The sequence below is a fragment of the Cucurbita moschata genome, unplaced genomic scaffold (assembly GCF_002738365.1).
Source record: "Cucurbita moschata cultivar Rifu unplaced genomic scaffold, Cmos_1.0 Cmo_Scf00021, whole genome shotgun sequence".
NCBI lineage: Eukaryota > Viridiplantae > Streptophyta > Magnoliopsida > Cucurbitales > Cucurbitaceae > Cucurbita > Cucurbita moschata.
In genome coordinates this window covers 1,549,811-1,577,664 of record NW_019268537.1, presented here as the reverse complement: position 1 = coordinate 1,577,664, position 27,854 = coordinate 1,549,811, and the positions used below count along the sequence as shown (strand labels likewise).

The 27,854-nt window shown below is 37.3% G+C and overlaps 6 protein-coding genes across 14 annotated transcripts; 1 reads left to right on the top strand and 5 right to left on the bottom strand.

Moving 5' to 3' along the window:
• Positions 1-6,296: 6,296 nt before the first annotated feature.
• LOC111458591 (thioredoxin-like 3-2, chloroplastic) lies at positions 6,297-11,137 on the bottom strand. Of its 2 annotated transcripts, XM_023101344.1 has the most exons (7): positions 10,569-11,137; positions 10,326-10,400; positions 10,178-10,244; positions 9,659-9,676; positions 9,476-9,575; positions 8,929-9,018; positions 8,475-8,879 (listed from the first exon to the last, which is right to left on the bottom strand). In XM_023101344.1, the coding sequence occupies exons 1-6, from the start codon at positions 10,907-10,909 to the stop codon at positions 8,960-8,962; spliced, it is 660 nt and encodes a 219-aa protein (XP_022957112.1). In that variant the 5' UTR covers positions 10,910-11,137; the 3' UTR covers positions 8,475-8,879; positions 8,929-8,959. The 2 variants fall into 2 exon arrangements, with proteins under 2 accessions (XP_022957113.1, XP_022957112.1); XM_023101345.1 differs by lacking the exons at positions 8,475-8,879; positions 8,929-9,018 and adding an exon at positions 6,297-7,023.
• Positions 11,138-12,735: 1,598 nt separating this feature from the next.
• On the bottom strand, positions 12,736-14,110 carry LOC111458214 (probable acetyltransferase NATA1-like). Of its 2 annotated transcripts, XM_023100723.1 has the most exons (4): positions 14,092-14,110; positions 13,952-14,020; positions 12,804-13,469; positions 12,736-12,771 (listed from the first exon to the last, which is right to left on the bottom strand). In XM_023100723.1, the coding sequence occupies exons 2-3, from the start codon at positions 13,962-13,964 to the stop codon at positions 12,826-12,828; spliced, it is 657 nt and encodes a 218-aa protein (XP_022956491.1). In that variant the 5' UTR covers positions 13,965-14,020; positions 14,092-14,110; the 3' UTR covers positions 12,736-12,771; positions 12,804-12,825. The 2 variants fall into 2 exon arrangements, with proteins under 2 accessions (XP_022956491.1, XP_022956492.1); XM_023100724.1 differs by lacking the exon at positions 14,092-14,110 and having other exon boundaries at positions 12,804-13,470; positions 13,953-14,020.
• A 1,516-nt stretch (positions 14,111-15,626) lies between these two features.
• LOC111458213 (probable acetyltransferase NATA1-like) lies at positions 15,627-16,383 on the bottom strand. Its single transcript, XM_023100722.1, has one exon. The coding sequence runs from the start codon at positions 16,381-16,383 to the stop codon at positions 15,697-15,699; it is 687 nt and encodes a 228-aa protein (XP_022956490.1). The 3' UTR covers positions 15,627-15,696.
• Positions 16,384-17,841: 1,458 nt separating this feature from the next.
• LOC111458614 (synaptotagmin-3-like) lies at positions 17,842-21,239 on the top strand. 4 transcript variants are annotated; one of them, XM_023101372.1, is made up of 12 exons: positions 17,842-18,133; positions 18,519-18,617; positions 18,721-18,771; positions 18,842-18,965; positions 19,101-19,219; positions 19,317-19,418; positions 19,542-19,616; positions 19,712-19,788; positions 19,866-20,115; positions 20,235-20,606; positions 20,701-20,829; positions 21,042-21,239. In XM_023101372.1, the coding sequence occupies exons 1-12, from the start codon at positions 18,023-18,025 to the stop codon at positions 21,168-21,170; spliced, it is 1,638 nt and encodes a 545-aa protein (XP_022957140.1). In that variant the 5' UTR covers positions 17,842-18,022; the 3' UTR covers positions 21,171-21,239. The 4 variants fall into 4 exon arrangements, with proteins under 4 accessions (XP_022957140.1, XP_022957141.1, XP_022957142.1 ...); XM_023101373.1 differs by lacking the exon at positions 17,842-18,133 and having other exon boundaries at positions 18,530-18,589; XM_023101374.1 differs by lacking the exon at positions 17,842-18,133 and having other exon boundaries at positions 18,530-18,617; positions 18,888-18,965.
• Positions 21,240-21,580: 341 nt separating this feature from the next.
• LOC111458129 lies at positions 21,581-24,442 on the bottom strand. 4 transcript variants are annotated; one of them, XM_023100600.1, is made up of 6 exons: positions 24,309-24,442; positions 23,972-24,063; positions 23,344-23,726; positions 22,451-22,663; positions 21,899-22,025; positions 21,581-21,809 (listed from the first exon to the last, which is right to left on the bottom strand). In XM_023100600.1, the coding sequence occupies exons 4-6, from the start codon at positions 22,642-22,644 to the stop codon at positions 21,735-21,737; spliced, it is 396 nt and encodes a 131-aa protein (XP_022956368.1). In that variant the 5' UTR covers positions 22,645-22,663; positions 23,344-23,726; positions 23,972-24,063; positions 24,309-24,442; the 3' UTR covers positions 21,581-21,734. The 4 variants fall into 4 exon arrangements, with proteins under 4 accessions (XP_022956368.1, XP_022956369.1, XP_022956370.1 ...); XM_023100601.1 differs by having other exon boundaries at positions 23,344-23,663; XM_023100602.1 differs by lacking the exon at positions 23,344-23,726.
• A 654-nt stretch (positions 24,443-25,096) lies between these two features.
• LOC111458128 (BTB/POZ domain-containing protein At5g03250-like) lies at positions 25,097-27,100 on the bottom strand. Its single transcript, XM_023100598.1, has 2 exons — positions 25,882-27,100; positions 25,097-25,769 (listed from the first exon to the last, which is right to left on the bottom strand). The coding sequence occupies exons 1-2, from the start codon at positions 27,025-27,027 to the stop codon at positions 25,227-25,229; spliced, it is 1,689 nt and encodes a 562-aa protein (XP_022956366.1). The 5' UTR covers positions 27,028-27,100; the 3' UTR covers positions 25,097-25,226.
• Positions 27,101-27,854: the final 754 nt, after the last annotated feature.

Sequence of the window (27,854 nt, the reverse complement as noted above, 5' to 3'; positions counted from 1 at the left end):
CAAGAGATCAACATTTGGATTAAGAAAATAACATGTTTTAACCAAAGCATTGCTCTCAAAAGATAATTGTTTTAAAAACCAACTCGAAACAATCTCATGAATCAATGAGAAGCGTTAAAATAAGCATAGCTTGACATATATAAAGCAAGTTTTTATTAACGCACCTAATTAAAAGCATGTTTCTAACAGGTTAAGAACAGTTTTTGAAATAACCATTGCATCTCAGGAAACCAAAAAAAGTAATAGAATTGATGTAAGCCGCTCGTACCCATTTCTTAAACCAAAGTAAGATCATGAATATGGCCAAAAAGGCAAGGTAACATATTTTTGATACTAAGTTCAAGAGATCAACATTTGGATTAAGAAAATAACATGTTTTAACCAAAGCATTGCTCTCAAAAGATAATTGTCTTTAAAAACCAACTCGAAACAATCTCATGAATCAATGAGAAGCGCTAAAATAAGCATAGCTTGACATATATAAAGCAAGTTTTTATTAACGCACCTAATTAAAAGCATGTTTCTAACAGGTTAAGAACAGTTTTTGAAATAACCATTGCATCTCAGGAAACCAAAAAAAGTATTGGAATTGATGTAAGCCGCTCGTACCCATTTCTTAAAGCATATTCTGTCAGTCAAGAAAATACATAACAAACTTGAAAACCCAAAGAGACAAGCCAGCAAACCTGAGGCATTTGATTAGAGATTCACCGCACTTGTTTAACACCAGACAAACCACATAGGCATATAAAAAAAAGGCCTAAACCACAGAGGAAAGAGAGGTTATCCCAGGAGTCTAGGACAAATCTATGGTTTAGCCATGCATCTACCACAATGTGACAGCACATTCAATACTTTTCCAAAAGAAAATACTAAATAAAACACAAGAGATCAAATGACAGACCACCAATAAAACTCCAAGATATAAAACTTTTAAAGTTTAAAATAGTTCACATGAACCGCATGAGACAAGAAAACACAAGGTCCTTTCAATGATTTTGCTCAAACAGAAGAAGGAAAAACCAAATGATTTACCTTAATTCATCGAAATAAGTGGTCCAAGGACATTGATTGTAAGCCACCTAAACCAAAATCTATAACAATTAGAACCATTGCATAGATTAGTTTCATTAGACACGAACGAGGATAGCTTGAACAACAAATTTGCGGAAAATTAGCGAGAAACCCATTAAGAAAAACCTCTTCATACCAATATTTGTCGAAGCAATAACGCTATTACCACAAAGGTGAAAATACCTACACAAATAGAGTCTCACATAGAGCAAATCAAATAAACAAAACAAACCTAATTAGCAAGGACTCACCATGTTTAACTCCATTTTTAATAAAAGGACTCGGGCCCTGTTCTTCAATGACCCAAAACAGTTTTTAAAAACCTTTGCATTTCTTGAAACCAAAAACAGTTTTGGAATTGATGTAAGTCAAGAAATTACATAACAAATTCGAAAAACCACAGAAAATTATAAGTCAGCAAACCTGAGGCGTATGATCGAGATCCACCGCACTAAATCAACCGTCTTCTTAGGCAAACTGATCTAATACATGATATTCTAATATTTAGCAAGAGAAACAGTCAAATCCTCCCGTAATGAAAAAAACAGCTTCTCATTAGTAAAGGGAACAAATAAGACTCCAAGGCAGTATCAGAACAAATATAGAACACATCAAATGAACCAGTGAGTAAATTTCACAGCAAAAGAAATATAAGACAAGGAAACCAGAGAAAAATTAAGTTTACAAAAATAAAAAAGAGGCATAATAACATACCCTAGGTGACCGTACATTCCAAGACAACCGATATTTCAAACAATCACTTTTTTTATTCTATCTGGGCAACTATTATGTTTGGATAGGTACCAAGACAACCAATATCGGTACACAATTTAAGTATCGATATTTTGCAACAATTATCATTTCAAGAAAATCAATATCTCTTGCCACCTGAACAATTATTGTACCAAGGCAACCATCACAATTCCGAGACAACCAATATTTCAAACAACCACTATTTTTTATTCTATAAAGGCAACCATACAGGACAGTCAATGTACCAACAAAGGCAACCGATATTTCACAACCAATATTTTGCAACAATTATCATTCCATGACAACCAATATCTTGAGCAACCAATATTTTGCAACAATTATCATTCTAAGACAACCAATATATCTCGAGCAACTATTATTTTGGATTCAGTCAAAGCAACAATTATGTTTAGACAATATTGTACCAAGGCAACCAATATTTCGCAACAGTTATCATTTCAAGACAACCATATTTTAAAATAGCATATCTGTAACCATTTTATGTCCAGACAATTATTGTAGCAAGCAATCGTCATCATTCCGAGACACCAATATTTCAAACAATCACTGTTTTTTATTCTATCAAGACAACCATTATGTCTTGACAGGTAATGTACCAAGGCAACCGGATATTTGCAACAATTATCATTCCAAGACAACCATTATTTTGGATTCTATCAAGGCATCCATTATGTCTGGACAATTATTGTACCAAGGCAACAGGTATTTCACAACTATTATAATGTCAAGACAATCACATTTTAAAATAGCATATTAAGGCAGATATTATGTTTGGACAGTAAATGCACAAAGGCAACCATTATGTCTGGACAATTATTATATTAAGGCAACCGTTATGCAACAGGTATTTCGCAACTATTATCATGTCAAGACAATCATATTTTAAAATAGCATATTAAGGCAGACATTATGTCTGGACAGTAAATGCAACCATTATGTTGGATAATTAGTGTATCAAGTCAGTGTACCAAGGCAACCGTCGCATCCAGAAACATAGTGTACCAAGGCAACCGTCGCGTCCGGAAACCTAGTGTACCAAGGCAACCATCGCGTCCGGAAACCTAGTGTACCAAGGCAACCGTCGGGTACGGACAGCTAGTGTACCGTTGTGACCGTCGGGTACGGACAGCTAGTGTACCGTTGTGTCCGGACACGGCTGCCAAGGCAACCGTCGGGTACGGACAGCTAGTGTACCGTTGTGTCCGGACACGGCTAGTGTGCCAAGGCAACCCTTGTGTCCGGACAGCTAGTGTGCCAAGGCAACCCTTGTGTCCGGACACAGCTAGTGTGCCTAGGGTACCGTTGTGTCCGGACACGGCTGCCAAGGCAACCGTCGGGTACGGACAGCTAGTGTACCGTTGTGACCGTCGGGTACGGACAGCTAGTGTACCGTTGTGTCCGGACACGGCTGCCAAGGCAACCGTCGGGTACGGACAGCTAGTGTACCGTTGTGACCGTCGGGTACGGACAGCTAGTGTACCGTTGTGTCCGGACACGGCTGCCAAGGCAACCGTCGGGTACGGACAGCTAGTGTACCGTTGTGTCCGGACACGGCTAGTGTGCCAAGGCAACCCTTGTGTCCGGACAGCTAGTGTGCCTAGGCAACCCTTGTGTCCGGACACAGCTAGTGTGCCTAGGCAACCCTTGTGTCCGGACACAGCTAGTGTGCCTAGGCAACCCTTGTGTCCGGACACAGCTAGTGTGCCTAGGCAACCCTTGTGTCCGGACACAGCTAGTGTGCCTAGGCAACCCTTGTGTCCGGACACAGCTAGTGTGCCTAGGCAACCCTTGTGTCCGGACAGCTAGTGTGCCTAGGCAACCCTTGTGTCCGGACAGCTAGTGTGCCAAGGCAACCGTTGTGAACAGACAGCTAGTGTGCCAAGGCAACCCTTGTGTCCGGACACAGCTAGTGTGCCAAGGCAACCCTTGTGTCCGGACACAGCTAGTGTGCCAAGGCAACCCTTGTGTCCGGACACAGCTAGAGTGCCTAGGCAACCCTTGTGTCCGGACACAGCTAGAGTGCCTAGGCAACCCTTGTGTCCGGACAGCTAGTGTGCCAAGGCAACCCTTGTGTCCGGACACAGCTAGTGTGCCAAGGCAACCCTTGTGTCCGGACAGCTAGTGTGCCTAGGCAACCAATGTGTCCGGACAGCTAGTGTGCCAAGGCAACCAATGTGTCCGGACAGCTAGTGTGCCAAGGCAACCCTTGTGTCCAGACACAGCTAGTGTACCAAGGCAACCATTATGTCCGGACACAGCTAGTGTGCCAAGGCAACCGATGCGTTCGGACAGCTAGTGGACCAAGGCAACCGATGTGTTCGGACAGCTAGTGTACCAAGGCAATCGAGTTCGGACAGCTAGTATACCAAGGCAACAGTTGTGTTCGGATAATTATTGTACTAAGGAAACCAACATATCGCAACAATTATCAATCCAAGAAACTAGTGTACCAAGGCAACCGTCACGTTCAGACAGCTATAGTGTACCAAGAAGGCAACCATCGCGTCCAGACAGCCAGTGTACCAAGAAGGCAACCGTCGCGTCCGGACAGCCAGTGTACCAAGTCAACCGTCACGTTCGGACAGCTAGTGTACCAAGTCAACCGTCACGTCCGGACAGCTAGCGTACCAAGGCAACCGTTGTGTCTGGAGAGCTAGTGTACCAAGGCAACAAATATTTCGCCACTATTATTTTGTATTCTATCAAGGCAACCATTATTTTGTATTCTATATCAAGGCAACCCTTATTTTTTGTATTCTATATCAAGGCAACCCTTATTTTTTGTATTCTATATCAAGGCAACCCTTATTTTTTGTATTCTATATCAAGGCAACCCTTATTTTTTGTATCCTATCAAGGCAACCCTTATTTTTTGTATCCTATCAAGGCAACCGTTATTTTTTTGTATCCTATCAAGGCAACCGTTACGTCCGGACACAGCTAGTGTACCAAGGCAACCGTTGCGTCCGGACACAGCTAGTGTACCAAGGCAACCGTTGTTGAGTCCGGACAGTTAAGAGTACCAAGCCAACCGTTGTTGAGTCCGGACACAGCTAGTGTGCCAAGGCAGCCGTCGCGTCAGGACAAAGCTAGTGTACCCAGGCAATCGTTGTGTCGGGACAAAGCTAGTGTACCCAGGCAACCGTTGTGTCGGGACAAAGCTAGTGTACCACGGCGACCGTTGCAGTGTACCAAGGCAACCGTTGTGTCTGGACACAGCTAGTGTACCAAGGCAACCGTTGTGTCTGGACACAGCTAGTGTACCAAGGCAACCGTTGTGTCTGGACACAGCTAGTGTACCAAGGCAACCGTTGTGTCTGGACACAGCTAGTGTACCAAGGCAACCGTTGTGTCTGGACACAGCTAGTGTACCAAGGCAACCGTTGCGTCCGGACACAGCTAGTGTACCAAGGCAACCGTTGCGTACGGACACAGCTAGTGTGCCAAGGCAGTCGTCGCGTCGGGACAAAGCTAGTGTACCCAGGCAGTCGTCGCGTCGGGACAAAGCTAGTGTACCCAGGCAGTCGTCGCGTCGGGACAAAGCTAGTGTACCCAGGCAGTCGTCGCGTCGGGACAAAGCTAGTGTACCCAGGCAGTCGTCGCGTCGGGACAAAGCTAGTGTACCCAGGCAGTCGTCGCGTCGGGACAAAGCTAGTGTACCCAGGCGACCGTTGCAGTGTACCCAGGCAAACGTTGCAGTGTACCCAGGCAAACGTTGCAGTGTACCCAGGCAACCGTTGCAGTGTACCCAGGCAACGTTGTGTCTGGACACAGCTAGTGTACCAAGGCAACCGTTGCAGTGTACCCAGGCAACGTTGTGTCTGGACACAGCTAGTGTACCCAGGCAACGTTGTGTCTGGACACAGCTAGTGTACCCAGGCAACGTTGTGTCTGGACACAGCTAGTGTACCAAGGCAACCGTCGCGTACGGACACAGCTAGTGTGCCAAGGCAACCGTCGCGTACGGACACAGCTAGTGTGCCAAGGCAACCGTCGGGTACGGACACAGCTAGTGTGCCAAGGCAACCGTCGGGTACGGACACAGCTAGTGTGCCAAGGCAACCGTCGCGTCCGGACACAGCTAGTGTGCCAAGGCAACCGTCGCGTCCGGACACAGCTAGTGTGCCAAGGCAACCGTCGCGTCCGGACACAGCTAGTGTGCCAAGGCAACCGTCGCGTCCGGACACAGCTAGTGTGCCAAGGCAACCGTCGCGTCCGGACAGCTTGTGTACCAAGGCAACCTTTGTGTCCAGACAGCTTGTGTACCAAGGCAACCTTTTTGTCCGGACAGCTAGTGTACCTAGGCAACCCTTGTGGTGTCCGGACAGCTAGTGTACTAGGGCAACCGTCGCGTCCGGACACAGCTAGTGTACCATGGCAACCGTTGTGTCCGGACACAGCTAGTGTACCTAGGCAACCGTTGTGTCCGGACACAGCTAGTGTACCAGGGCAACCATTGTGTCCGAACAGCTAGTGTACCAAGGCAACTGTTGTGTCCAAACAGCTAGTGTACCGGACAGCTAGTGTATCAATGCAACGCAACCATTACTTTGAATTCTATCAAGGCAATCATTATGTCTAGAAAATTATCCTACCAAGGTTACCAATATTTAGCAACAATTATCCTTCCAAGACAATCAATATCTCAAGCAACCATTATTTTGGATTCTCACAGGACAACCGTTATATATGGACAATTATTGTACTCAGGCCACCAATATTTTGCAATAATTATCATTATAAGACAACTCATTGAATGTTTAAACATCAAACCAATTGTAGGCGCATAGAAGCATCAAATAACATCCGAAACTGCATCTAAAACTAAAGATTACTTAGAACTCCAAAAACTTTATAGACTCAAGAGATATGTTATGTGATTACGTATTACTACGAGAAATCCGAAAATTAGGGTTTCACAGTAAAATCATACCAGTTTACCTTCCATTCATGATAATGCCCCAACAGTATTCCGCTCCCTTGGCATTCGACCACCATTGGACCCCCACATTGGGATGGAGATAATGAACAAAAGTCCCGAGGATTCTGGAAGTGGCATTCGAACCACGATTGGAGGCCCATTCATGGTAATGCTTCAAGAGTAGAAGGACGGCTTAACAGGTACTAAAAGTGGGCTTGCGACCTAGACTCTAAATTGTTTGAAATTGATGGATTCTGAAAAAATCATACCAAAACCTAATTAGACTTCAAAAGGATCAAGATGATTTCGCAAATAGAAAGAGGCAAAGCGTAATCGATTATTATAGAAAAATCATGATGAATTCACAAAGAGACGACGGAGATTCAAGACCTAATCGACTTTAGATTTCCGAAGAGAAAAACGAAAAACGAAAACCTAATTAGATTTCCGAAGACGATTTCCCGAAGGGAAAAGAGGGAGATCGAAGTCAAGGGCGACGGAGAGTACGATCTCGACTGCCGATCGTTCCAATTCTACGAAGGCTGAAAACCTAAACCCCAAGAGCATTCCGAAGAAATTGGATGATTTTGCAGAGAGAGAGAGAAGAGAGAAAAAACTAGAACTGGTAAACCGGGAATGGAGAGCGCCGAAGACAGCGAAACAATTTATAGAGAAGCCAGAAAGATGCGGCAAAATAGAGCCGTTACAGAAGTGGCGTGAAGAAGAAGCCACTAAATAACTAAAATAAAATAATTAAATTATTTTTAATTTTTAATTTAAAAATACTGGTCTGGGCCTAATTAATGTGGAAATGGGCCAACAAAATACCCGTAGGGCCTTCAAAGCCCAACTCATCACCCAATTAAAACGAGTGATAGCCACATGGTTAGGTATTTAAATCCTGAAATTAGAAAAGAATTAAAATAAATCCCAAATTAAAAAAGGTACCTTATTTCAAGCTATATAAATATTTAATTGAATTTTAAAAATTCATACCCACAGATACTTTACTTATAATGAAAAAAATTAATAACATGGACAATCATATCTCATACTCATATTTTGTAGATTTATGAGATAACTAAAGCTCATTTAAAATTAAATATGCATGACCAAACAAAATGGAATGTATAATTTTAAATTTTAAATAAATAAATTATGAATCAAATTTATGATAAACAATAAGATTATTAGATTTTGAAAGACAATAATAAATTATAAAAATTATAAAAAATAATAATAAACATCATTCCTAATAAATGCAAAATTGAGATTTAAAAAACATTAAAAAAATTTATAAAAAAAAAAACAAAAAACATTGTTCCTAATATATACAAGTTTTTATATTCCTAATATATATGAAAGTTTAAAAATTTATCAAATTACAAACTTAGAAAGGGTTTTAGACAAATTTTCATGAGTAAAACATGAATTTTCATTATAACTTTACTCAACACAAATATATATGTTGTAGAGACTAGATCGGTACACAAATATATATGTTGTAGAGACTAGATCGGTACACAAATATATATGTTGTAGAGACTAGATCGGTAATTTTACCCATAAAAATTAATTATATTTTTAAATTTTAAGAACCGACCCACCCAAATTTAAAATTTAAGCAATAAACTTAGAAAAAAACTAAGTTATCATATTCAAATGACCAATTAAATCACAAATACCAAGGATTTGCCATGTCACATCCATGAAAATAACAACCATATTTCAAAGTAGCCTATCAACATAGCCAATGTTTCGGGACAATTATTATACAAAGGTAACCGATATTTTGCAATCACTGTGATTTTGAGCCCTTCGATAATTCAAAACAATATATCGAGCCAACCAATATTTTGAGAAAACTAGACTATTAAAACAATCATTTTAATGCCTATACTATCTACGGCTTTGCTTGCATTTCTGTCGTACCTTTTCAAGGTGGTATCGCTCTTTAAATGTTGGGTCTACTATTGCTTAAACTACTTGCTTAGGATAAATCATAAGAACTTATAGATGTTCATATGTAACTACACTCTGCTAACTCTAAGTGATCTATCTTCTCTCGCTTTTCAAGCAAGGTCGGCAAGAAAGCGGATGTTAGCATGAAGCAAGGTCGGCAAGAAAGCGGATGTTGGCATTCATGCTAAAGATCCTAAAAGAACTCTTCTATAAAAGGCACTCGAGCAACTAACTGATGTTGAGCATGAGTTTCTTATTCATAATGCGAGCATTATGGATCTTCGAGTCTATAAAAAGTTGAAGCCCCTTGGAGAAGAAATGTGTCGATAAGCTTGCCTACCATCACACCGAGGCGACCAATATTTTGGAACAAAACCAACCAATATTTCAAGGCAACTCATCTTTTGAGACGAGCATTATAAGTTCAGTTGAGGCAACCAATATGTCTAAACAATTATTATAATGGACACAACTAACCTTTTTGAGACAACTATCAGCCCATCTATTAAGACAACCATCAATTTTGAACAATTATTATAACCGAGAACAATTAATATTTCGAGCGGCTATCATACTGAAGCAACCATCTAATATTTTCAGAAGGCTTCAGAAGGCCAGCCAGGCCGTGTTCTTTATGTTGATGAATGTAAGCAGAAGGGAATTTCTATGAGATGCTATCAATCAATTCAAATACCACTAAGTGGGTAAGAGGATGAGGGTAAAAATGAATCGTAAGTCACTCGCCTGTTAGCTCACGTTCGATCATTTTCTGAACGTCGTTGACAACTAAATATGCTTTGTAGAGACCAATCACCTCGTCTTGTTTCTTACCATCCTTCCATAGCTGCAATAAACATAATCAAGATCTTGATATTAGAAGAGATGAAGGTTTCCAACGTTAACATATCTGATTGTGAAGAAAATCACCTGAATAGCTGGCATCTTCTGGAAGATTCAAAGACGAACGGTTGAGATACACGAGAAAATGCAAGAAATCAAAATGATCAGGACATGTATCATTCAACCAAGTATAGAAAGTGTAACAGCCTAAGCCTAAGTCTACCGTTAACAGATATTGTCCTCTTTGGACTTTCCCTCTCGGGCTTCCCCTCAAAGTTTTAAAATGCGTCTACTAAGGAGAGGTTTTCATGCTCTAATAAGAAATGTTTCGTTCCCCTCTCCAATCGATGTGGGATCTCACATAAAGATTTCATGTTCGCAAACAATAAATGAAAGATAAAACAGATCAAGCAGTTTATTCAATCAACTCATCCATCAAAGTAACACAAGCTCAACATGTCCGCGGACTCCTATGTTCAAACTGCAAATTGGAAACGTTCCTAAAGGTAATGAAACACAAGTTCTAATTTCCATGGTAAACAGAACTCAAGTAAAATCCTACCTAAAGAAGATCACTATAATTTGCAAGCTTTGGAAGGAACTTACAGCTAATCCGACACGAACAACTAGCTTGTGTGGCACCATATTGACATCAATGCAGTAGAACTGCAATCTAAAATTCATCAAGAACAAGCACAACTTCAATAAGGACTTAGCCATTTGGTTGGTCAAAAGAAATGGGCTAAGAGCTAACCTGGGGTAATAATCAGCAGCCAATCTTTCCAATTGGGGTATCAAATAAATATAATTTCTGCACCAGTTAGCCATCCTACATATCCACATAAACTCACATCATCGAAACAAGGTAAAACAAAGAGAAATGTTCTTGAAAGGCTTGAAGGAAAGCTGTTGAAAATTATCAGAATTAATGTACAACAGAGGTTGTTATTCTGTTTCAGTAAAACCCTAGAAAAGCCCAAAAGAAACGTATGCATACCATACAAGAATCACGAGCCCGTTGTGTTCCTCCGCATCTGCAATAGCCTGATCGAATTCAAGTTCGCTGCTAATGGACTGGAGCTCCATCGAAACAGGCGATTCATCTCGAAATTGCAGGGAACTCTCTTGCGTCCTAGCTCCGAGCAGAGAAACCTTCTCATCAGTCACATAAACTTTCTGGGAAAGCGGCGGAAATTTTCGAGACAGAGAAAGCTTGTTGAAACCATAGGCGGGGAGCCTCGCGGGCGGGAGCAGGGGAAGCGAAGGAAGATCATAAGAACTGTCGAATTTGGGGAAAATTTTCACGCTTCCGAGGTGAAGAGGCAAAGCTTTCACCATTTCAGATGGAAAACGGAAAAAGGAGAGAAAAATTCAGAGGACAACGGCTGGTGGGTTAAATCGGGGTGGAGATGGCGACGGCGGCGGCGGCGGCGGCTTAGAGAGGGTTTCGGTGGATCCCACCAGGAGATTCAGAGTAGTTCAGAGATTGTTCCGATGGATCTCCTAAACCGGAAAACCTGAAAGAAACGCCATTTGATTTTGTTGAAGAAAACAAAAGGGAAAAGAAAAATTAAGAAACCCAATAAAAAATTTTATTTTATAATTAATAATATATAAAGAATCTATTAAATATAAAAATTTAAAAATTATAAAAAATATTAAATATATAAATTTATAAAAAAAAATGTCTATTAAACAATCTTAAAAATTTAAATCAAAATAGACAAAAAAAATATATATATATATATTAAAAGAAATTTAAATAAACTTTGAAATTTAACCGAGAAAAAAATAGAAAAAATAAATAAATTGAAGCCCAAGCGGCGGCAGCCTGCCGCATGCAGTGGTTGGACTTGTTCTTATTTATTTGAAATTATTGTGAAAATAGTTCATGGTACAAATTGAAAGGCCTGAGATGTGTTCATGGACTCCCCATTCGGCCCAACTTCCTTGTACTTGGGCCTACCAATCAAAAGCCCATCAATGGCTATGCCTTCTTTCAAAAGAGCGTTGATTCTCACCGACATAGCCGCTCGTGACATCTCTGCTGCTGCCACCAGCAATGGCGGCGACTTCGAACTCTCACCGCCAAGCCAAGCCATACCACTCACTGCCTTTCGATACTCCTCCACCATCCGCTTCACCTCATCCAAATGGCTCCCCTTCAATGTCGTCGCCGCCGCCACCCACTTTAGCGGGTCCGAATAAAACTGACCATTGCCGTTACAAACGTTGAATGCGGCCGTGTCGTTGTTATAGCCGTTTTTTTTTCCTAAATTAATAAAATGACCTTGTACTAAAAAATATAATTTATGCTTTTCTTAATTTAAAAAGTATTTAATATTTCTTTTGTTCGTAAAAGAAATATTATTTGTAGAGCACACGAATAAATTAAAAATATAGTTTCAAGATTTGTATTACCTTTATTATTATCTTTTTTACCATAATTCTAAAATTTGACTATCTTCATTCATGTTTCAGGTGTTTTTTAAAAAGATATCGGTAAAAGGAATAAAACTTTTTTTTATATAAAAAAAAGGTTGATGCCCAAAAATATGACATACATTTTTTCGGAAAGAATAGGGTTAATTTTATAAATGCAAAAATTAAATAGGCGTATATTGTAATTAGTTTTTCCTTGTCTAAACTTTTTATATATATATTTTATTATTATTATTGTCAGTAACATTATATATTGTCACACTAGTTTAAATCGTTGTAAGAATTTTTTTTTTTTTTTTTTTTTGTCTAAAAATTTAAATAATTTCTATTTTAAAATTTAAAAAATAATATTACAACTTTTAAGAATAAAAATATTTTAAAATAAGCTAATAAGTTCTATTTATTATAATTTAGCCATAAATAAATATACTATAATATTTTTATATTTATTTAAAAATATTATTTACATGAGAAAAATTAGTTTTGTTTTTTAATTTAAATTTTGAGAGAATGTGAAACAATAAATGTTAATGGAAAATACATAAGCATTTTAACTATGATTTATTTTAAATTATAAACCCTATTTTTCTCCCAAATTATGAGAATTTTCCGTTTAATTCAATTTTTAAAATTAGTTAAATTTGTTTTGCAATAATTTTATTTATTTATTGGCAATGAATTTGTTGGGAAATGTCCATAAATTTATTTAGAAACAAACTTTAAAAGTTAGTATAGAACACGATAATTTAAATATAAAATTTTAAATTTAAAAAAAAAAAAAAAAACAAACAAACAGTAAAAACTCCTCTGTTTCAGTCATCATTTTGATGAAGCTGAAGAGCATCGCCGGTGAGTCTATAGATTCTCCTCTCCGGCAAGATTTGGGCACCCATGTCTTCGTAAAAGCGAATCGCATTCCCGTTCCAATTAAGCACCACCCACAACACTTCACAGTAATCCATTTTCACCGCCTGCTTCGCCACCGCCGACAGCAACATTTTTCCAAACCCCTTCTTCCGGTAACACTTTCTCACGAAAATGGACTCCACATACAAACCTGGCTTCCCTGTATACGCCGGAAAATTGGGGAAAAACAGAGAAAATCCAGCAACAACGACGTTTTCATCTTCTGATTTGAAAATTTCCCGATCTGGATCGTCCACCGGACGGTCGGAATTGAGAATGCGAACGAGGGGGATGTAATTAGGGTTAGAGTTATGAGGAGAGTCTTCGGGGAAGGGTTTAGGGGAAACTTCTAGAATGAAAATGGTGACGGATTGGAAGGGCGGAGAGGTGAAGAGATTGGCGGAGAGATCAGATTCGGTGGTGGAGCAGACGTCAGAGAGACGTTCGTAGACGGCCATTTGGTGGATGAGCTTGTGAATGTGAGGGACGTTGGAGGGAACGGCGAGGCGGATTCGGGAGAACAGAGGAGAGTCGGTGGGTGGCGACGGAATCGATAACCTCAGACCAATCAATCGAATATTGATTAATACGTAATCGAGCGAACACTACTTGAAAATGAAAATGGCTCTTCCTCATAAATGAAATGTTCCTGGAAATTCTTGCTCCTATTGGACCATTTCTTCTGACCTGAAAATAAGGAAGCACACCAAAGCCCTCGCACTGTGAAGAGCATCCTTTATTCCTTCTGTTTTCCTTTTTTATGAACTTATTCAATCTATGTATAAAATATGCTAAAAGATAAAATATGATAAAGAAAGACCAATCTTATTTATTAAGACAATAAACCCGGGCCTTTCCTATGCAGCTTAGGTGGAGGGCGAAGAAGGCCCCCTTTCGGGGGGCTCGAGCCATCAGTGAGATACCACATTGGAAGAGCTAGAATTCTAACCTTGTGTCAGGACCTACGGGCCAAGGGACAATCTCAGGTAGACAGTTTCTATGGGGCGTAGGCCTCCCAAAAGGTAACGGAGACGGCGGCGTCCATTACAACTGAAGCTAGAGAAACTAACAGCTTCGGATGCCTGACGTGCTCGCACCAAACATCCTTTTATAATGTAGAGGCAATGGGAGCTAAAATTATATTTTAATAATTTAAAATTAAAATTATGAAAACTCACTTTCATATTTTTTTTATTATAAAAATGTAATTTAATATTTCTAATAAAGTATTATTTATAAAAATAAGTAAATATCACCATTTTAATTCCCAATAAAACTTATATTAATTTTTTTATTTTTATTTTTCAATAAAACTTATATTAAAAATGAGATGTTATGATTCTTTAAAAGGAATAGTTTTTAATTTGTATAAATAAATATAAAAAAAAATACAGTTTCCCAAATCCAAACTAAGATTGGGAAGAATCATATTCCAAATTTATTTTAAATTAAAATTTCATAAAAATTGTATTAAGTAAATTTTGTATACTCAAGCTAATATTTTATGTAGCTTTTGTTTTAAATAAAAATGTAAAATAATTTATATATTATCTTAAACCGACCCTCAACTAGTCAAAAGTTCTATATAAGTAAATCCACAAGTTAGAGCCTAGTTTAAGCCGATCAACAAGTTAAAAGGACGATAAAAAAGATCAATAACTTTACGAAATAAAATACGAGCTCGTTAAAATAAAATCAACCAAAATCTTAATTCCTCTTCCTAGTTGGACGTTGTTTAATTAGTTAAAAAATCATTAACACCGTATAACTTTTTTTAAAACTTTAAAAATATCTTTGTCACTAATATGCAGACCAAACGGTAAGTATACATTTCCAATAATATCTTTAAACTTTTAAAAATATATTAATTCCCTTCTAATTAAAAAATAGATATTAAAAAATTATTGTTCTTGATACGTGGAGGAATACAGTTTATTTATGCTTTATAAGTCATTTCATTATTTTGATTTTTTCTTTCTTTTTTCTATGATTCAATAATTATTCATTTTTAATTATTTATACTTCACTTTTTAAATGCCTTTTAATTTCTTTATTTCTCTAAAAGATTCCAATTTATCATATTTTTTTTTTCATATCATAACTTTATAAAATAATTTATTTTAAAAAATAGTTGACAATTCAAGAGCTTATATTCTTTTTATAAATATTCTGCAAAAGAGAGAGCTAGAAATAAATAATAACTTTATAATATAAATAATAAAACATTTATAACATTTTACATATAAGAACAATTTTCTTTTTTTTTTTTCTTTTTTTGTTGGAATGATATAATTTGTTTTCATTTTTTTTTTCAAATATTTATTTTTTAACTATTGATTTGATGATTGAGATAAGATGTCAATAGCTAGCCAATAAGATAACGCCACGACGTATTTATCTAATCAATGATTGTTATATGAAAGTACGAGAGGCGAATAAGAGGAGGAATACGAAACACCACCCACCTTTTAGACGAGGTACAGAAACGACAAGGAAATCGAACGAGCGACTTAAACGGCTGCTAAGACTAGGGACGATGTAAGACTCTCGGCCACGGTAACTATCATTTTAACTATCATTTATTTTAAATTATAAAAAATACTTCCTATTTTTTCTCCCAAACTATGAAAAGTTTCCGTTTAATTCAATTTTTAAAATTACTTAAATTTATTGGGAAATGTCCATAAAATTTAATTGAAGGGTAAGAAGGTTTGAGAAGTTTGGATAGGACATGATAATTTAAATAAATAAAAAAAACAGTAAAAAAATCCTCTGTTTCAGTTATCATTTTGATGAAGCTGAAGAGCATCGCCGGCGAGTCTACAAATTCTCCACTCCGGCAACATTTGGGCACCCATGTCTCCGTAAAAGCGAATCGCATTCACGTTCCAATTAAGCACCACCCAGAACACTTCACAGTAATTCATTTTCACCGCCTGCTTCGCCACCGCCGACAGCAACATTTTTCCGAACCCCTTCCTCCGGTAACACTTTCTCACGAAAATGGCCTCCACATACAAACCTGGCCTCCCCATATACGCCGGAAAATTGGGGAAAAACAGAGCAAATCCAGCAACGACAACGTTTTCATCTTCTGATTTGAAAATCTCCCGATCTGGATCGTCCACCGGATGGTCGGAATTGAGAATTCGAACGACGGGGATGTAATTGAGGTTAGAGTTATGGGGAGAGTTTTCGGGGAAGGGTTTAGGGGAAACTTCTAGAATGAAAATGGTGAAGGATTGGAAGGGCGGAGAGGTGAAGAGATTGGCGGAGAGATCAGATTCGGTGGTGGAACAGACATGAGAGAGATTTTCGAAGACGGCCATTTGGTGGATGAGCTTGTGAACGTGAGGGACGTCGGAGGGAGCGGCGAGGCGGATTCGGGAGAATAGAGGAGTGCCGACGGGGGTCGAATCAGCTGGAACTGTGGAAGCCGGTGGCAACGGAGCGGCGGTATCCATTATAGCTGATCGGTCCGATTGAAGTTAGTAATGAATCGACAAGGTCGGCTCACCAAACATCCTTTTTATTGTGCAGAGGCAATTAAAAGTTTTAATTTTAATTTTTATTTTTATTCCTAATAAATAAATGTTTCTTAAATGCTAAATATACCAAACGAATTACATGAACAATATTTGAGCTTTCAAACTAAGATTTGGAAGAATTTTATGGCAAATCAAAATTTCGGCATATTCCAATTTCATAAAGTTTGTACAAGTTTATTATTCGAATTGAAGCTAAAAATTATATAAAATTTACGAGTATTTTATATCTTATCTTACGCCGACCATCAACAAATCAAAAGTTGATCTAATTTAGAGTATAGTTTAAGCTCACAAGCAATAGAACATTAACTTTACTCATTAAAATTTGCATGCTAAAGAAATAATAACATAACCAAACATTCAAGAACCGCTTCTAAAAAATAACGTGTTTAAAACTTCAAAAATATCTTTAAACATTTTTAAAATTTTCAAAAATATCTTTTTCATTTATACTAAAATACACGTTTCAAAAATATATTTAAACTTTTTAAATTAACATTTTACATTATAACCATAATTATGAGGGATAAATTAAAGGGCACAATTTTCATGTTTTTTTTTTTTTTTTTTTTTGTTGGGTTTATATAATTTGTTTTCATCTTTTGAAATATTTATTTTTCTAAGTATGAATGTGATGATAGGGATAGATGTGAATGGCTTAGCCAATAAAGTTTATTAATTACAATTTATTACTTCTTTTTTTTCCACCCATCTTATCTTCAATAGAATGTTTGAATATAAAATTCTAAAATTAACATAAAAATAAATAAAATAACAAAAAAAATCAAAAAAATTACACATAAATTATCATTGAATTACGTTTACCTTTTTAATTAAAAAAAAAAACAAACAAACAAATTGATTATGAAATATGTTACATTTTACGTTGAATTACACTTATGCCCTTATATTTTTTTCTTTCTTTTTAAAGTATAATAAAGTAAAGACGGAAATATATATATATATATATATCATATTGGAGTAGTTGCAACTAAATATCAATATTTTATTTTTATTTTTTTGGTATTTCTCTATTTTTCAATATTTATTTAGAAAGTATTAAATAAATATTGAAAAACATTCTTTTTAATTTTATTTAATAAAAATTTACTAATAGGGTTTATTTTATATTTATTTGATTCCTATAGTTTTAAATTCGTGTGAAAAATGATTATTAACTATTCTAAAACGAAAATTTAATGGTTTTAAAATAAATTAATTATTATTTTGGTTTAGAAGTATTAATTATTTTTTTTTTCTCTTAAAAAAAAATTTAACCATACCATAAATAATTTTTTTATTTTTTTATTTTTTTTTTTAAAAAAAGGCAATGAAAATGTGTCGCGGGAATTTTACGTTTAGATGGTGGGCGAACCTCCATTTTCCATGTCAGTCTTCAATTTCCCTCTCCAAAGTCCATTTGATTTTCAACGGATTTTGGTTTCACTGATTTTTTTTTTTTTTTTTCTCACCTAATCCTTCAGCTTTCAACTTCTTCTTCTTCTTTCTTGATCAATCTGATTCTATCTCGAATTCAATCCCTCTCCTCACCGGAATGGGATTTTTCGGCACTGTCTTTGGAATTCTCGGGTTCGGAATCGGTCTTCCTCTCGGATTATTGGTCGGATTCTTCATCTTCGTCTGCTCTGAGCCTAAAGATGTTAAGGTAAGTTCCGTTCTAGTTTACCGTTCTTGCTTGATCTTACTGTGATTGATTGATTTCGTGGTTCTTCCTTGATCTTGGTTGATTGATTTATCTATCTGTTGCACTGGTGAAATCGGTCTGTTTCTCTTGTTTTGTTCTTAATTATTCTTCTCCATTTCGAAATTGTTTAGTCTCAGTACTGAAAAACGACTTCTGTTCACTGAAAAAGTGCGAGTAATTTTCAGTGTATTTGTCTTCCTCGAACGAAATGTCTTTTAACTCAAGAAACGTTAAAATCAAATATTCGATGTTTTAACATTCATTTGAATGCCTGTTCAATCGAATCTCTGCGTTATTCTCGAGATAAGATAATCGTGTTTTGAAGTGTAAGTACTCTCAATTGCAGGAACCAGTTACGAGGCCTCTATGTGAGTTGGACACAATTTCTTTGCAAGATCTAATGCCTGAAATTCCATTGTGGGTGAAAACTCCTGATTATGATCGAGTTCGTAATGCTCTTTGGTTGCTTTTAATTTTAATAAAAGTTCTGTTTCATTAGCTTTTCTGACCTCCGTATTTTACTGATCAATATTGCAAAATTGGTGCAGGTGGATTGGTTAAACAAGTTTTTATTGGCCATGTGGCCTTACCTTGATAAGGTGACGTCGCGTTTTGCACTTCTCTTTTCTTCGTGAGTCAACTTGGATGTAAAATATATTTAGTTTACAGGCAATTTGTGGTAGTATAAGAGCCATTGCCAAACCTGTATTTTCAGAATACATAGGGAAGTTTCGGATCGAAGCTATTGAGCTTGAGCAGCTAAGCCTTGGAACTCTTCCTCCAAAGTTTCATGGTTAGTCTTAGAAGCTTCAAAATGGTTTAAAAAGAAACTGCAGATGAGTCATTTTATGATCTCCTCATGCAATTTTCAGATCAAAATTAATTTTCCATGAGATTTTGTGGTTGATTTTTCTTTGATACTTTTCAGGTCTAAAAGTGTATGAAACAAATGAGAATAAACTGCTAATGGAACCAGCAATCAGATGGGCTGGCAACCCTAACATAGTAATGGTGGTGAATATCTTGTCTCTCCGGATCAAAGTTCAGGTCAGCAGCCTAATAACAAACTAATAGATGAATGTCTGTAAAAATATCTTATAAGTGGAGATTTTTTCATCTAATATTCACTATGCGTCTTTCTTAGATAGTGGATCTCCAGATATTTGCAACGCCACGGTTGGCTTTGAAGCCTCTTGTGCCTACTTTTCCTTGTTTTGCAACTATTGTAGCATCTTTAATGGAGAAAGTAAGTGCAAATGCGACTGGAAGTATATCAACCATTTTCTTGTTGCTTCTATCTATGATATTATTTGCAGTTTCATGGCTTGGCGAATAATTCTTCCTTTACCTTTTGGCTGGCTATTTGCAGCCACAAATAGACTTTGGATTGAAGATAATGGGAGGAGACATCATGTCTATACCTGGCTTTTATCGATTTATTCAGGTGCTTCACTGGTAATTCTTACGGTTCTAGTGTGATTTATAGAAACTGATCTGCTAGTTTAATTCTGAATGAGCCAACTCTTGGATTTTGGACAGGATAAAATTAAGAGACAAGTTTCAAGCCTCTACCTCTGGCCTCGGATTCTTGAAATTCCTGTTCTTGATCCTTCGATGTAAGATGATAAATGAATTACTTCATGTACATGACCAATCTTGTTGTGAAGAAAGTTGATTGCCTCTGTTTGTATAGATTGGCCACAAGAAAGCCTGTAGGCATATTGCATGTGAAGGTTGTACGTGCATCAAAACTCTTGAAGATGGATATTTTGGGAACATCTGATCCATATGTGAAACTTATGCTGAGTGGCGGGGGGTTACCTGCTAAGAAAACAAGTATCAAGATGAGGAACTTGAATCCTGTGTGGAATGAGAAGTTCAAGCTTATTGTGAATGATCCCAAGTCTCAAGTTCTTCAGCTACAAGTCTATGACTGGGACAAGGTACTTCCTGCCACTTTTCCAGGATGAAATACCAACAAATATCCTCGACGTTTTATTTATTTATTTATTTATTTTTACTATTAAGGGTATATAACTATAACTTCTACTAATTGTGACAGGTTGGTGGCCATGATAGATTGGGAATGCAATTAGTTCCTCTAAAGCTGCTTACACCCTATGAGACCAAGGAACTCGTGCTTGATTTGCTCAAGAACACAAATATCAATGATCACCAAAACAAGAAGCCCAGAGGAAAACTTGTAGTTGAGCTCATGTTTACTCCTTTCAGAGAAGAAAGCATGAAATATCTTGAAAACTCAATCAGTGAGGTGAAGAGTGAAGGCAGAAGCAATGGTCAGCCAGAGAATCAGACATCGGGTGGAGCAGGTGTATTATCTGTGACGATCCAGGGAGCTCAAGATGTCGAAGGGGAGAAGCACAATAATCCTTACGCTGTTATACACTTCAGAGGAGAGAGGAAGAAAACGAAGGTGATCTTTCAATTTTGTGATATCTATTGACTGTTCTTTGATTTATCTGTGATTATTTATCGTTGATTTTCTTCTATTGATTTTGTTTCTGTAGATGATCAAGAAAACTCGCGACCCCTCATGGAATGAAGAGTTCCCATATATGCTGGATGAACCTCCAATTCGAGAAAAGATCCATATTGAAGTTATGAGCAAACGGAATGTCTTCAGTTTTCTGCAAAAGGTATTGTCCCAAATACACTCACACGATATTAAACTAAAAAATGACACTTTTTCAAATACAAGAACCAAATAAACACAAGCCACAGTTATATTTTAAAACTCAATTGGTCAATTAGAGATGAAACCATCGTAAGTTAATTCATTTTTATGAAGTTGTTTAATCGTTGAGCTTAAATATGATAACAGAATAACTCGTTATTGAAATTAATACAGGAATCATTGGGACACGTGGAAATCAATCTCGACGATGTTGTAAACAACGGGAGGATAAATGAGAAGTACAATCTAATCAACTCAAAGAACGGAAAGATTCACGTAGAAATGATATGGACAATGGCTTAAGAATTGAGTGATACAAATTTGTATGTATAGAGTGTGAAGTGTAGCCGTGTATGAAAGCTCTTACAGAATCATGTAATTGTTTGTTAATATATATATATAGCTAAATTTAGTTTCCTAATTTTAAAATTTGTGTCTATTATACTCTAACATAAATATTAATTTTATGTTTAATAACTCCTTAAACTTTTAATTTTATATCTATTAGGCCATCTAATATACTACCAAATTCAATTTTAATGATCTATTAGACATAAACTTGGAAGTGAAGGGTAGACGCCCCAAAGTCACAATTTTATTATCGTTTCTAAAATTAAAAACAATAATTTTTTTTACAAAAAAACAATTAAATAAATAAGCATAAAAAGGTTGAAACAAAGAGGTCACAGCAATATGTAGAGAAAAGATGAGCATAAAAAATTCCAAAAGGTTGAAACAAAACTCAAAAAAGGGAACATTTTGCTCATTCGAAAAGGATGTTTATTGTCATAATCTTCAAAAGGAATTACAAGTGAGGATACAAAATACCTGAACTGGTGTTGTATGCAACTTTTGGAGGGCTAAATTTCAGGATGTTCGATCAGTGGGCTTTGGAATTCTCTTGTATTCATAGTTGTTGATGTCTACCTTCTCTTGTAAAGCCTGAACACATCAATAACACAATCAGGCGCTGTATATGATGATGAATCTGAACATCATAACAAATGAGTTGCAATGAATAAGAGTAATACCCTCAGTTCTTCTTCTAACGATATATTTTTCGGCTTATACGCGTCAATAGGTCCCGTTCTTGACAGGGCTTTTCTCATCTCAGTGATCTCCCATTCTTGATCATCTTTCACCTTTGCAATATCTTTACTGAACTACAATGCAAATTCGACACGTTTGAATATCAAATGGAAAAGCAAACATGGAAACATTACAACAAATATGATCTTGATAATATTTATAGTGTTGCTGTGCAGATAGCTAATTAACAGTCTACTCCAAATAGAACTTTCCAAGATATGAAATAGAGCACCAGGAAAGGTATTAATCGACTGCACACAGAATTTTCATTCTCGAAGCATTTTCGCATCGGTTCTCAAATCTCAATTCCATGGACTCGATGACCACTTCCAAGGCAAAGTCCAGAATCTTTCCGATGTATTTTAAAACAGGTTTTCCAGGGTTATACATCGAGGCATCACAAATCCAGAACAGGAAAATTAAAGTGATCTCCTAAAGAAGGCAACACCATCACTTTGAATCATAAACTTCAAACAGTACCAGCAACCACTAACCTTCCTTGCAAGAGATGGCCAAGACCAACTGCCCCAAGCACAGTGAGAGAGATCATTGGAAGTCCATATCTGATAAATGGGTGTCTTCTACCCCATCTTCTAAACATGGATGGAGACGACCGAGCTGCATTGTTGGCAGAAACACTCTTCTTTTGTTCTGTAGACTGACCCATTCCTGCCTCAGTGCTGGTCATTGTGCGAACTGTTTAAAACCTGAATTGAATGAACGTAAGAAAAATGCTGATGGTTGCAATATTCAAGTGATAGAGAATAGAAGGTATTTCCAAACAAGACAAAATTTCACTTGTTATTTGTATGACTTAACATCTACTTCTAGCGTAACGTATATTATGTCTGTCGTTCAATATTTATACTATACTGATACATCGAGTCCAATCGAACTTTGCATATGAATTTATGATGTTTGATGTAGGAATGTAATATTTAAAATGTACGCAGAGATTCAAAATGAACCCAAACAAGGATGTCAACGAGCAGAGACAGCCCTCTAATATGAAGGAATGAAGTGGTGGAAGACTTCAAGCAACAAATAACAACGAACAAATGTGAGCGGGGATTACCTAGATTTCAACTAGTGGTATACAGTCTAGTAGTGAGGATTGAGAACTGACATTGGTAAAAAAAAAATTGAACTCTAGTTTGCTCTAAACACAATACAATTGGCAGCAAAAATAAACAAAGCAATCGATAAGAACACCAAGATATATACGTGGTTCAACCTTTTTGGCCAATATCCATTTTAAGAACAAGCTTATGAGATTTTAATTAAGATCATCAAGCACCAAATACAGAGTTATGATGGGATCAATACACCCAATGGACTGTAACCCTTCTGAGCCATTCAAACCTCCTCGAGAAGAAATCGATTATACCTCAAACCTTGACTGATTTGAGCTCCAATCAAATACCCCCTGTGAAATCTCAAAAAAAAACAGCAACCCACGTCAATTTAGTCACCGTACTGTGACCACACCGCCTGTGCAAACTACTGACCATGACCCACACACAATCTCCACCGCTGCTGAACAGAGAGCCATGAATGCTGCTCTAGCCTATGAAATTGAGACCCACTGCAAGACCCACACCTGCATTTCAGCCTCCTACACCAAGACGCACAGCCCTGTATTTTTCTCCTTCAAATTTTGGCATAAGTGTGTTTTTCCCACAGCTGCATTTCTCTCCCTCTCACAGGCTGCGTAAGACTAGAGGATGAATGTTTAAGACTTAAAACGCCCCACTTTGACCTTAAGATAACCTGGCATATTAAACAAAATCCAATGCGATCCTTAAGTTTTTTAGGGGCAAGGTAGATAAGAGCAATACCCAAAGCTGGAGCGGCCATGAGAAAACCTCTAACTTATGGAATAATGGTTAATTTTGATACTCAAAGCATATCCTCATCAGCAACCACAAAAAAGACCAAAAGCTTGTAACTATGCCCCATTTCAACTAAGAATTTTTCGTACGCTTAAACCCAAACAATCTCAGCAAAACATTTACCCAAGCCCTACGATCGTTATGGCTCAACATCTCCGGTTTCAGCCAGCTCCAGTTGCCAAAATTATTCCCTCTTCTTCTCCAACCTTCGGTTCCTAAAGTAAATTCACTCCATCTTTAGTATATATATAACTCGAATGACCTAATTCCATCCTTTGTTTGAGCCCCAAGCGTACGAGGTAAGTCCGAAACAATAACATAACTCATACACAGAAAACAAGATAAAAGCAACAATTTCAAACACCAAACAAAATTTCGCCCGAGAATGCAAGATTATGCCTCTGAAACAAAACGGAAATGCAAAAACGAAGCACTACAGAATAAGAGAGAATATCTTTACCATGCTACGCCAAACTGATCTCCTTGACGAACAGCAAGAAAGAGATGGAACTAAAAAAGAATCGCCCGATCGGAAAAATGTAATTCAAACGGAGAGAGAGAGAGAGAGAGAGAGAGAGAGAGGGAGATGGAAGATAAATGTTAGAAAGGGGGAAGCATCTCGGACCTCGGTGCTGACTCCACTTCGTATCGGGCCGAAACAAAATACAGCTTGGAACTAATTTGGGCCTTGGCCCAATAAGGCCCAATAAGCCCATATTAGATCTATTGGACTAAACTTTAATTGGGTTTCTATAGCCCTGGATAAGGCCCAATAAGCCCAGGTTAGAAATTTACTATTCCATCGACTCAGGCTATTTAAATAATGTCTTAATTTAATTATTATTTTTAATTAACTTTAAATTTAATTATTAATCGTTAATTCGAAAGAGGTGATAATAATTAAATATTTAAAAATATGAGTCTTATCAACTTCTTCGCCCATTTTAATAATTTATTTTATTTTTATTTTGTCAACATAAACCTACGTAACTACATCAGACAATAAAATATTTTAATTAAATCCACAAAAATACATTTTAATTAGACCCATTCAAAACACATTTATTTAATAAATTTCATGATCATTTGTAAATAAAGTAAATAATAAATAAATAAATAACTGAAATGGTTCTTTACTATTAACTTTTCATCTATTAATTTGCTATAAATTAATTGGAAAATGATGAATCTACGATGGAATAAGCTGAGAATTACAATTTTTTTCCCGAAAATCTCAATAGAGTCTCCATGAATGTGGGAGGCCTTTCGAAACATTTTGTGATCTTCAAGAATAAAGGTTAGTGAATTAGAGTTTGGATTTCGCTATCAAATACAGCATTACAACCATAAACACACGACACAAAGCTATATCGACTCGTCATGATGTTCTTTTTTGTTCGTTCGTAGGCAGAGATGTCGACGACATTTCGCGATCTGGTTTCGAGTTTATGAGGAGCTTGGATGGTTTCTGTTCAGAATTCTTGAACTTTATTCTTAAACCCAACTTCTTCAAGATCATGTTCCATCCACCCTTTGTCTTCACCAGCTTGTCCAGCTCTTCCTTCATGCTCAAGCACTCTTTCTCCAGCTCCGACACCCGCTCTTTCATGTTGTTGTCGATACCGAAAGCGTGGTTCTCAGTCGTGCAGGCATTGTCATATGGTGCTGCATTGTTCGTACCACCAAGTGCAGCCATGTTCCCACTGATGTTATGTGAATTCTCAATATTGTCCGAGAGAAATAACCAACTGGCTACCGACGTTCGGAGTCGAAGTTGTTCGAAGAAAAGTACTTGGACGACGACACGAAGTGGTAGTCTTTCGTTTTGGGCTGCATGGGTGCTGGCTTCCAATGACAGCTTCTGGCAGTTCATAAGCCTACAGATTTGTTCTCTTTCAGAATCTGTTAGCCAGTGATGAGCCTGACACAATGTACAAACAAAGCAATATTAGAAGTCAAAAGCAAACCAGAAGCAAATCTTATAGAACATCTTACTAAAGCTCTTAAACTTGAATCTTTCTTGTAGAAGATACCTTGAGGTAAATATCGATAGCGCGGTAAATCCCATCGTCGAGTGGCCTAGCGAAATCAGGAATAGCTGCAGCTAGTGACTGAAACTTTGGTAACTTGAGATTAACATCTGGTGCAACTTCAGCAAGATATCCATCAATGAGATTAGCCACCATTGTTAATGGAGCAACTGAATTGGACCCCATCAATTGCCCATCCTCAACTCTAGTCAAAATGCAATCGTTTCCATTTCGATCAACTAGCATAAAGTGATCAAGAATTCGCTGAATACAGTCAATGTCATACAACGTCTCGACCGAGTACCCCATATTTGGTATCAAAAGATCTTCAAGAGCCGCTTGTTCTAACTGTGACCCAATGCGTTTTTCGAGATTCTCCCGACACGAGAAGCTAGCATGTAAAATCGTGGAGGTTCTTAGAAGCCTAATCAGGAACTTTGTTGGTGTCACACCCTTTTGATGGGGAAGTAATTCGACTATCTCTTCAAGAAGTCTCCTTTGATCGACTTCCGACGAAGCCGAAGCCGAAACATTCAAAACCAGTGCGCTAAACGTTCGATCATCGTTGCTTGCTTGCCTTCCCAACAAGGGAAGGTGCCTTCTAGCATAATGAATGAGAGAGCCAGCAATGATATCAGGCTTCATGCCTCTTGATCCAACTTCCAAAATCAATCTTTTGTAAAGAGGCAATCTAAGGAACGACACATCTTCAAACCACCAATCGTCCTGTACTTTTCGTGATCTCGACGATACATGAATTCCATTCCAAAACTCTGTACCTTCAGAGCTTCGCATCGGTTCAGGTCCCGAAACAGGCCAGCTAAACAAACTTGGATCAGAACAAGCTTTCATTGCCAAAGAATTTATACATCTTGACACAATATGAAGCTCCTCAGCATAACTCAAAATCCCTTCACATGTTTCAAGAGCTTTAATCGAATCCGTCCAGTTTCCAAAGACTTCGTTCAAGAAATTCTCGCATTGCATTATAAGATTTCCATTTCCAAAATCCTCGTTCATTCGAAGATACTCCGCCGCGCACCTCAGCTCGACTACATTGAGTGCAGTGAGCTCAAGTTTAACACCATAACAAAACTTAGCTACAAGTAAAAAGGCTTTGGCTCCACCAGGAATGTCATGAAGTTTCATAACACATTTTCTATCATCCTCTCCACAAAATTCCCCAATAAGTTGTTCTAATACTCCACTTCTGGATAGCAGAGGAAACTGAAGCAAATACAAGCAGTAGGAAACTATTACTTAAATTTTCAATTTAGCAAAAGAACATGTCTATCACAAAGGAGAGTTCATCAGAATAACCTCAAATGTCCTAAAAAAACTAGTAAGCGTTCGTACGAAACCGAATTCGTAGTCCGATAAACCGATGAAGGTGAAGATTATAATATCAAATTGCTCACCTTATGTAGATGAAATGAGGTGTTTCCAACTTCAACAATGATATCACTTGCAAGTCCAGACGAACAAACCCTAAATCAGAGGGAGTTCATTTACAACGAGAATCAAAATGTCTAAATAATGAGAACTTATTAACAACACATATCATTGACTCTAGAACAATAAGATTACACCAAGAATTTCAGATGAAATCAACTAAATCCACGAACGAAAACCAGCAACACTCATTTCGATCGAAACAGAGAAAAGAACAACGAACGGTAATCATAATCCATAAGAATGAAAAAGGAATTCGTAAACGAAGAAGAAACAGACCAGGAATCGCCATCGCGGTGAAACACTTCCGATTTAGATCCAAGCTTCAGAGATGCCATGGAAGAAGAGTATCTTCTCAAGCTCGACTCTCCAATGTCATAGGCATAGAGATTCACAGCGACGATTAGAGGATGAAATGGAAAGAAACGAAGGAAGAGTTCTTGTAATTTTTGAAATGGATTGGATGTTTTGAGGCTCTGGGTGAAGAAGAGCGATGGTCCCGAGTCCAAAGGAGGAACCTAGGA